The sequence below is a fragment of the Diceros bicornis genome, chromosome 7 (genome assembly GCF_020826845.1).
Source record: "Diceros bicornis minor isolate mBicDic1 chromosome 7, mDicBic1.mat.cur, whole genome shotgun sequence".
Classification (NCBI taxonomy): domain Eukaryota; kingdom Metazoa; phylum Chordata; class Mammalia; order Perissodactyla; family Rhinocerotidae; genus Diceros; species Diceros bicornis.
In genome coordinates, this window is record NC_080746.1 from 62,264,349 (window position 1) to 62,275,427 (window position 11,079).

Sequence of the window (11,079 nt, forward strand, 5' to 3'; positions counted from 1 at the left end):
GGAGTTGGACTAGAGGTGGCTTGTGGTGATGAAGGTAATGTTGGTGGGGAACTGGGGAGCTAATTGAGCAGGAGTAAAGGTGCTGAAAAAACTCAGGATTTCCCCATCTCATGTTCAAATTGGGAAAATACTCTGAGATTACGGGTAACAGGGGAAGCCCAGACCCAAGACCATATAACATGATCAATCCTTCCCCAAAACAACATTTTCTTTGCCCATCTACCCCAAATTGACATCACACAGGAGAACCAAGCAATCTTTTTAATGTAGAACAAGCTTGGGCAATGAGGGAGAGGCTGTGCAAGTGTGCACATGATCTGAGTAGGAGGACTTCACAAAATAAGCTACTTCCCCTCCCCTTCCCTTTCCTTTTCCTCCCTCTCCATGGAGTGGTGCACTGTGGGCATCACCTGGAGGGACCTAGGCCTCTGGTTCCCCCAGCAGCCTCTCAATGGCAGCATGGATGTCTCCGCCTGTGGCCACGAGGACCTGTAAATTGGCGTCACAGTTAGCAAAACCCATGGCTTTCAGATGCTCCAGTTCTTGCTGGTAGTGGCCTTCAGTGAGGGGGGATGAGGGTGAGAATTGAGTAGACTGGGAGCAGGCATTGGCCAGTGCATGTAGGAGCTGAAGAATGGCCCAAGTGTGTTGCACAGGGTCTGCTCTATGACCCTGTCCTCCACCCGTAGTTTCAGGGGCTCCTCTAGCCACATTTGGTCTACCTGGGCCCCATAAACAAAGTCCCAGCTCAGGCACCTCCCTGGACAGTATCTGCAGTCCCTTTTCTATCTGTATCAATGCCTGCAGTGCTTGTGGGTTGGTGAGGATGGGAAGTAGTGGCTTATGGTTTCGCAAGGGGCTACCAGCTGTCAGCTGGTGTAGCAGAGTTGGATTCTGCTGCAGGACGTGCAAGGCTCTACGTAAGGCAGAGGGTGAGGGTCTCAGCTGACTGGTTAGAGTGGCTTTCCCTATGGGCTGCTGGCTATCCTGTAAGGGAAGATCCTGGCCTGAGTATAAGTCTGGCATACAAGTACTGCATCCTGAATTGTTCTGGTTTGAGGCCATGCCGCTGGCCTTGGCAACTACTCCTGCACTGACCTCCCGTGTCAATGGCCTGGCAGTTGCAGAGGCTGTGGGGATGGCAGTGGTGTCTGTACTGCTGTGAGTATTCGCATCCCCTTTGCAAGGCTCTAAACCTAGGCTGTGGCCTTTGAAGGCAACCAGTGGGGCCAGAGTGGAGAGCATGAGCTGCTGGACATCAGAGCAGACGGAATGCATAGCATTGTCACCACCTGGCACTGCCTTCAAGATCTCAAGCCCCGACTTGTCTGCCTGCAGGTGCTCCTGTTGCTGGGCTGGGTTCTGCAAGGTTTCCAGAGCCTTGAGAGCTGGCTTGGGTTTCTGTACTGGCTTTGAGGGTTCAGAAACATGGCTGGAATTGGCTGATTTCTCACTTGCCAGGCCTTGAACCATAGAGTCTTCTAAGAACTGCACCACAGACTCGGGCGCAGCCATCACAAGTTGAGTCAGCTGGCCAAGGAAGTTAGCCAGATCACGTGAGCTCCGGGCCAGCCGGCCCAACCTGGCTAGCATCCCGGCACTCTCTGAGGTGGAGGGTTCAGAACGATGGGTACAGTGGCCTGTGGGGCCTGGCAGAGTTCTGGGACACAGCAGAGTTCCTTTCAGCTGGGTCCTCACCACCAAGTGGACTGTAGTGCCATCAAGGATGCCACGCTGGCTCAGTATGTCTTGATCCCGGAGGATCTTTCCTGTGAAGATGAGCACCAGTCTGTCAGCGTCGCAGTGAAGGCGTTTGGAGATCTGTTTCTTAAAGTGGTAGATACTGCTATTTTTTGCCAGCATAAAGTCCTGGCAGTCCTGTGGCGTCTTGACAGACACTCGGATGATGTACGATGATGGCTCCCGACCAGACATCAGTTGGCTATCTCGTGCTTCTTCCCTAGCCTGTGCCATGTTTCCTTGAGAGCAGAATGCAGGGCCACTTGAGGACCTGTAGAAGCCTAGATGTAACACTGAGCACAGCTGGGTGCAGGGACCAATAGGTGTCTAGTGATGTCCTCTCACCCACGTCCTGTGGATGCCACCTTCCAGGGTAGCCCTGCAGTGACCTGGGTCCCATAGATGTGTCAGCTGCCTTTCTCCAGAGCCAGCCTTAGAGGATATGATGTCAGTGATGAGGTCACAGTTGAGAAGTAGACCTGAATGGGGGAAGGGCAGGGGTCTCTACCACCTGTTTGAGGTTGACTGTCTTTATGATTTGATTTAAATAGCAATAGAAAAAAATTTAAGTGTTTCTGTCAAGAAACATGTTCTGCACCAGCCTATTTTACTGTTGAAAATCATACCACTTGAGTTTGATAAATTAATATAGCTCAGTAGAAAAGTCATTGGTCTAAGAACCAGCTTAGGAAGTACTGATTCTAGTGAACTATCTTCCACTAAATTACTGTAGATCGACCAGGGCCCAGTCAAGGCCTCAAGTTCCCATTTCTATATGAACGGAATGAAGATATGTATAATTAGTCCAATCAGCCTCATTGGGGTCTGTAGGCAGCTTGCCTGTCTGAGGCCCACCAGGCTGAGTAACCCATCTACATGGTTCTAAGACAGACAGCATCATGTTCCCCAAGAACTTGTAAACAAAGTTACTCTCAGAGAGATAAACTATGATCTCAACTCTCAGAGAATCAGAGCTTAGACAAGAGAAATTATGAGAAGTAACAATTTGACTCTAGGTCTTTATGACTTAACAATTACTAGATTTAAGGTATATGTGAAGAAGAGAATTGCCACTTCATAATTTGATAAAACTTGGGAAGGGACATATTTCAGTTGTAAAAGCAAAAAATAATGACTCTCTAAGGCACTGTTTTGAAAGCTCTGGGCAGGTAGGGCCCTAGGGTAAAGCCTGTCTAATCCCTGCAGCAATTATATTTTTTTATGTGAAGATGGATACATCAGGATGTCTTAGGCATCTGCCATTATAAACTTGGCTTTTTTTTCTGATGCTAGAATTTTTAAAGACCACGAAATTAGGATTCCGCTGCCTAGAATGCCACCTCCTAGGCATTCACCTAGACGATTCTGAGAGATGTGGGCAACATGAACATCTAGATCCTTCTACACCTACGTTCTTTATGGTGTATTGATACGTGTTCTTAAACTTTGACTAGTTTGAATCGCTATCTTCCTTGTCCAACCAATATCAAGACCCTGATAAGTTGTAATTTTTTAGTTTAAAAGACTTTCTCAGTCCTAGGAAAGTTCACAGAGTGAGCCTCATGGCTGGCTGGCAGCCAGCAGTCTAGTGGACCTCCCCTGGTAATGCCCAGACCTCAGAACAACTTCTTCCATACAAATAATACTAGCAAGACCAATTCCTTTTGGGGATTCCCTTTGGGTTGCCTTCAGCAGAATCTGATATCCAAATTAATATTTCTGGCTTTTTCTTAGCTAAGACACTAATGTGTAGCAGTCTCCTTACCGAGCACCAACTGATGGCCTTTCCCAATCCATTTACAAATCTCAAGGCCGAAGACCTGGCCACACTGCCCACAGAGCTCTTCAGCACAAGAACCACACTTCATCCTTCCTGAGGAGCCGATATCATTTAACTATTTTATATTTCACATATATTCTTTTTATAATTATAAAATAAAGCAAATTTAATATTTATTTAATCAATTTAGAATTTACTATTTAGAAAAAAAGAGCTTGGACTCTCTAGGGTCAAACAGCCCTGGTTTGACTCCCACTGCCACTATTTTATAACCTTCAACTAGTCATTTACCCTTTTCAAGCCTGGTTTTCATCATTGATAAAATGGTAGTTTTTCACGGATTTGTTTTGAAGATTCAAGGGGATAATGCATGTAAAGTGCAACCCAGTGAGCTATGTTTTCCTTCCTTTATCCTCTGCGTAGATCTGAGCCAAATGTAGCTTATGATAAGTTTGTTCAATTAAACCCAAGAAATCTCCCTGATGAGAGTAGCAAAGCCTACCTCTTTATCACTTACTTAGAATAAAATCCAAACTCCTTGTCTTTTTCCAAAGCCTCCCATGGTTGGACTCCCGCCTTGACTTCCTGATGAAGATTTTCCCTTTTCCTACAAAACTTGGCCACACCAGCCTCCCTTCTGGATCTGGAACTGGCCAAGTGCCTGCCCACACTTAAGACCATTGCATTAGCTGTTCCCTAAGCCTTTAATGCTTGCCCACCTCATCTTTACAAGGTTCACTCTTCTTTCCATTCAGATCATCTCTTCACAAAGGCCTTTCCAACCATCCACTATCTTATCAGTCTATCTTAATTATCTGCACAGAACTTATCATTATGTCATGTTTCTTCTTTAGTTATTCATTTTATTTTTGTCTCCGTTCACTAGAATATAAGCTCCATAAGAACAAGGACCTTATCTAATTTGCTACTATAACACCATTGCCAGCAGGTACTAAATAAAATGTGTAGAAGAGAAGAAAGGAAAGGTGAGAAGGAGAGTGGAAGGGAGAGAGGGAGACTGAATTAAAGACATGGACAATGATTTATTGTCACGGGAGTTTATGAGGTTTTGCTCATCTAAATGTCCAACAGTAGAATGAATGTGGAGCAAGCATATATTAGAATCCTTTGCCATCATGGTAAGTGGAATAGTATAGATCAGTGAGTGGACTCAACTCTCTTCCCACAAACCTATTTCTCCCGTAGTCTACCCTATCTCAGCTAACTTTACAACCAAGAGAGTTAATGTCAGAACAAAATCTCAAACTTGCCATTCCCTCCAGTTCCCTTCACCCTTCTAATAAGATTGTAATTTGTCCAGTTGTTCAGGCACAAAACACAGGAATCACCTTTAATTTCTCTCTTTTTATGTCTAATATATCAGCAAGTATTATTGGCTCTTTCTTCTCAATATATTCTGACTCTGATCACCTCAATACTTTCCATACTGCAATAACCTCCTAGCTGTTTCCCTACCTCCTTTCTTGGCCCATGAGAGTCACTACTCCCCACAGTAGTGTTGTGTACCAGTCTTAGCCTGTGAATAACCAATGCTGTGGCTGGACCAGCCTTTGTGGTTCTTATTATGATTGCAAGACACCCTCAGCAATAATCATCAGGAAACTTTGAAAGAGACAGGATTTTTGAGGGTGGGAGCCTAGGGTTTTATGGGCTCATTCTTTATTGGTTGATTTAAAATATAAGAGCAAGAATTTAAATCTCAGGAAGAGAAAAAATCAAGCCCAAATGGTCAGTTATGGAAATCAACCACGATCTCTAAAGCAAAGGAAATATGAGGAGCAGGGCTGGCTCTTTATTTAGTCCTGTGGCTGGCAATGCTTTTTTGGAGATAGTCCTTTTTAAAGTGGATGCCTCGGCAATCAAAGCTTAAGTCAGGCACTTGTATTACAAAATAAAAACCAATTGGCAAGGCTTACACTACAAGTAGCCAACATGATCTTTTAAAAATATAGATCAGTTAGCCTCATCCAAAACCACCAAAGGTTTTCCTGTTATACTTGAATTAAATCTAAAAGCCTTACCAAGACTCAAATACCCTAATAATGTGGCCCATACCTGCCTATCTGACCCCATATCCTGGGCACCCCGCTCCAGTCACAGCAGTCTTCTTGTACTCCTGCAACACAGCAAGCTCATGCTTCCTTTTTCATTGATGTCCCTTTTGTCTGAGAACTCTTGCTCCTGACCTTCACTTGGCTAATTCCCTTTATTCATCACATCTTTGCTTAATGCTCTCTTCAGTGATGTTCTTCCCGATTACTACCCAAAAAGAATCCACTTGTCAATCTCTGACTCCTTACCCTCCTTACTTTCTTCTTAGCCTCTGCCTTTGCTTGAAAGTATATCATTTGATTACTTGGTATCTGTCCACTCTCTGTGGGCTCTGTGAAGAGGGCTTTGTGACCTAGAACACCTCCTATCTCCAGTGTGTAAGACAGGACTTGGTATAGAGATGATATTCAATTAATGTTAGCTGAGTAAATAAATTAATCCTCAATTCTTCACTTGTCTTAAAGTTGCACATCCAATTTTATCAGAATGTTTTGTAAATTCCACCTCCAAAATATATTTTCAGTTGTCCACTTCTTGCCATATGTCTTATGGATAACTCTAGTCTAAGGTAACACCATCTCTCACCTGAATGACTGCAGAGATCTTCTGACTGGACTCAGGTTTCACCCCTGTCAGTCTCTCATTCGTGCTCCACATCAGATGAGAATGAAATCCATACTCCTCCGTGCATGGGCAACAAAGGCCTGTGTGGTCTCCCTGCCTTTCCCGTCTCAATTTGAAGTACTCTCCGTCCCATTCTCTGTACTCTAGACACACTGGCCTTCTTTCCTTTTTCTTCAGAAGTATCAAACTCTAGATAAACTCAAGGAACTCTTTTATACTTTCTCCTATGCCTGAAACTTTCTTCTCCCAGGTCTTTGAATGTCTAGCTTCCTCTTACCCTTCAGGTCTCTGCATAAATACTCCCTCCAGAAAGATGCACTCTGACTACCCTTCTAAAAATATATCCCTCTTCCCCTTATATACACTAGCAAAATGCCTTGTTTATTTACTGCATGAAATTTATTTATTTATTTATTTATTTATTTATTTATTTATTTTATTTATTTATTTTTTGAGGAAGATTAGCCCTGACCTAACATCTGTTGCCAATCCTCCTCATTTTTGCTGAAGAAGATTGGCCCTGGGCTAACGTCCATGCCCATCTTCCTCTACATTATATGGGATGCCGCCACAGCATGGCTTGATAAGTGGTGTGCAGGGCCACGCCCCGGATGCAAACCTGCGAACCCTGGGCCACCAAAGAGGAGCAGGCGAACTTCACAACTATGCCACCAGGCCAGCCCCAAAATTTATTTTAATTGTAATTCAATAATTATTTATGTAATAGAAAGGGATACGAATAGAGATTAAGAGCATGGCCTCTAGAAACACTGGTTCAAATCCCAGCTCCAACTTCACGGTTTACTATCTGTGCAACCCTGAACTATACACTTAACATTCCTGTGCTTTACTTTATTCATCACCTGTAAAATAGGTTTACTAATAGTACCTACCTTATAGAATTGTTGGAAGAATTAAATGAGTTAACAAATATAAAGATTATAGAACAGTGTGCTGGGGTTCAGGGACAGGCCACTCCAAGAGATACCATTCTGGTATGTGGATTATTTTGAGCTGAAAACAAACAAGGCACAGAAGCCTCAGGAAGAATCTTTGAATTTCCCCCAAACTGCCTAAGAATTTAAGATAGAAGAGCCTGTCCCAGGAAGGAACTATCACTATAGATAGCTCTAGTATAATATGAACTAGGAGTTGTAGACAGGGAGCAACCTAGCAAGCCCAGTTTGATCAAAGTTCTCTCTTGGGTACCATTTTCTATAGACAGCCAAGCAAACATTTGTTTACCAAATAACACTTTTAATCCTCCTGTAAATTGCCTTCTCCCTCTTTGAAGTCTCTGACCTCTTTCTTCTTCTGCTTAGTCCAGAAAGACATATATGTGCCTCATTTTGCCTGACTGTCTTTGGAATTCTCCACGTTTATGTGAATTCCTCATGCACACATATTAAACTTTGATTTTCTCCTGTTAACCTGCTTTATGTCATTTTAATTATTCTATTAGCCATAAGAACGAGAAGGGAAAAGGGGAGGAAATTCTCCCCTCCCCTACAAGTGCCTGGTTCTTAGTGAGTGCTCTGTGTTAGCTATTACTTTCATTTCTTGTTTGTTTGTTTGAGATCTGTTATCTCCACTATATCATAAGCTCCTTAGAACGAGAACCATATCTAATCTTATTCAGCATTATATTCCTAGCACCAAGCACTGTCCCTGGCTTATAATAAGTGTTCAGGAAATATTTATTGAATTAATGACATGCAAAAGGCTACTTGGAAAGAAAGCTTCATGATATATTATCAAGTTAAAAAGGCAGGCTTTACAACACTCTGTACAATATAATCACAGTTTTGCAAACTATGTGGAAAGACAATCATCATGGTATTAGCAGTGCTACCTGAGGAGTGGAATTATTGCTGATTTTTATATTCTTATTTTCCTTATCTATATCATCTACTATATATATTGCTTTTAAATGGAGAAACAAGTCAAATTATGTTTTTAGAAAAGAAGTTTAACTATTAGAAGAATGGAAGTTTTATGACTCGTTATCAAAGATGCATATGCTTCTGCTTGAGAATCAATGAAGTCTATCTGAAATAAGTATTCATAATGTCACTAGTGACAGCAGTTTCATCACAGCAATACCCATTCTGAAAATATAATGGGAAAAATTCACTCAAAATAACCAAAAAAAATGTAATGTTTAAATAAACCCAATGTATAGGACTTACATGAAGAAACTACAGTTTTTATAGAGAAGTACACGAAACTTGAATGGAAACATTCCCTATTCTAAAAGAAAAAAACTATCTATTGTAAATTTCTCAATTCTCCTTTAACTTATTAATGTAATGGAAAGCCCAATCAAGATGTCATTTGGCTTTTTCTGAAATTTGACAACTACTATAAAGTGTGTTCAGAAAAATAAATAGACAATATTAGACAATGGTATTTTGTGAAAAAACAATGAGTAAAGCATTGAAATTTTTGTCTTTAAATATTTCAAAGTTAAAATTATTGAAGAAGTGTGGTACTAACAGATTAAATTTTTTTAAAAAAGCATAAATGCACATATACACATAGGTAGGATATGGTAAAGAAGGTATTTCAATCCAGTGTAGCTATTTGCAGGAGTCGGGGAGCAAAAACTCCCATTAAATACCACAAATCCTGCACCTCCACTTTTTTTTTATTGATGTCATAATACTTTATAACATTGTGAACTTTTAGTTGTGCGTTATTCTTTGTCAATCACCTTATAAATGTGTCCCTTCACCCCTTGTGCCCACCCCCCCAACCCCTTTCCCCCTGGTAACCACCAAACTATTCTCTCTGTCTGTGTGTTAGTTTATCTTCCACATATGAGTGAAATCATGTGCATTTTATAGGTAAAGATTAAAGCATTAATTAACTTGACTTAGTGCAGTGGTTAAGTGTGTGGGCTCTGGAAGTAGACTGTCTAAATTCAAATCCTGGCCCTACCACTCAGGAGTTATATAACTTTAAACAATGTATTTTCCCGCTCCCTATGCCTCACTTCTCCTCATCTGAAGAATAAGGATAATAATACTACCTACATTAAGGGACTAGTGTGTGGATTCAGATGTAAAGAGCTTGGAGCAGAGCCTGGCATGTAGGAAAGCCTCAATAAGTGTCAACTATTATTTGAAACTAAATGTAAGTAGTGAAACCCTAAAATATCTAGAAAAAAAACGTGGACATGTATTTATGACAGATATATTAGGAAATATCTAAAAAAAATAAAGAACACAGATGCATAAAAGCACTTTCTGTTGTTTGGATGATATCTTTTTCTTAAATTGCTGTCCACATACCTGATGGCTATTTGTGATGCAAATCAGCATTGCAGACTTCACAGCTTTTTTGCTTTCTAGCAAATCTCTTGGTCTGAAGAAAGGGTACTTTTTCTCTGGGAAGAGCCAGGCACTAGGCTCAGTATGACCAAAACTGACTCTGCTTCTCTTCTCCACCCACACAAACCCCTGGTGTGGGATCCGTCCAAGACCCAGATATTCGACTTGGACCACTGCTGATAGAGTGTGAGAGTCAGAGCCGGGACTGCAAACGGTACATCTCTGGAGGCCTGCCCTTTCAGTAACATCAAGATGCAGGGACCTCTTTTTCCCAAAACTCCAGCAGTATTTATTTCCCCGATCACAAGCCCTGGTCCTGTGATAACCTCTACTTGTTTCATATCTACCTAGTCTCCTTAAGCACTTTCTTATTTGATTGCTCATTTCCTCATTCATCATTCAATGTTCATCTATTCAGTCACTCATTGAGTGCTTTCCATGTGCCAGGCCCTGTGTTAGCTGCTAGGTGGAGGTCAGTGACCGTCCCTGCCTCAGGAACTACTTTTTCTTGGACACCACCATCGAGCTGGGCACAGGACTGATGAGTTCAGTCTCTGATGAGGCTAGAGCAAAGATTCCAAACACCCAATCAACTGTAGAGGATTCTCAACAGGATATGGCCGGAAAATGGCCTGTTAAATGAGCACTCTCCTCCCTAACTGGGACTTTTAGACCCAGATTCCCACCTGCTGTCTGCCCTGTCGAGCTGGGATTTACTTCATATGAGCCCTCATGCTTCCCTTAGGCCATATGAAAGGCAAATGAAAGCAGAAACCTTTCTTTCTCAGACCTATGAGGCCTTCCCAGGATGGGAGATAGAGATTGCATTTTACATCTTCCTAAGTCAGAGGCAGCCCCAGAACACTTGCCTTGTTAGTTGTAGGAAACAGAGAGGCAAGACTCTCCTCTGCCTTTCCCTTAGCACCACAGTAAACAACAGTTCCTTTGATCTGGGCAAGAACTTCTCCACTGATGGGGAGTGATGTTGGAGGAAAAAAGAGTTTTGAAATCTTGTGCTCCACCTGGAGATTGAAACCTAAAACAGTAGGAGAAAGTTGCCCCAAAAGCTCATTGTATCTCTAAGCCACATACTGGTAGCTAAAACGTAAAGAGAGGTGGGTTCAAATACCTGGGTTCCAGGGGTAGGTTCTGTTTCTCTCAGTTCCTAAAAGGAATCTCAGCACTGAGTCTATGACCCCATGGCCTCTTTTACCATAGTGGTGTCCTTCCATCAAATCTTCTTTCTTTCCTTAATAGGAATATAGCATTAATATTTTTAATGTTTACCTCCCATTCTGCAATAAAACTCTAACAGACTCTGCTGTATGTGTATGCTTGTGCACATGTACACAGGGTGTGCCCATATAAAGATGTATTTAAGTGTGAATATACATTGTGTGTTTGTGCATTTCTCCATAGTGTGTCCCTGTGTGAGCCCACAAGTATATTTATGTGTCCTGGAAGACATGGTTCACTTTCTTGACTTATGAATCATAACATTTTTACCCTAAAAGTACACAGATAATGGGA

General features: G+C 42.0%; 1 protein-coding gene across 1 annotated transcript; it reads right to left on the reverse strand.

Moving 5' to 3' along the window:
- Nucleotides 1-420: 420 nt before the first annotated feature.
- LOC131409080 (ubiquilin-3-like) lies at nt 421-1,974 on the reverse strand. Its single transcript, XM_058546271.1, has one exon. The coding sequence runs from the start codon at nt 1,972-1,974 to the stop codon at nt 421-423; it is 1,554 nt and encodes a 517-aa protein (XP_058402254.1).
- Between the last annotated feature and the right edge of the window lie 9,105 nt (nt 1,975-11,079).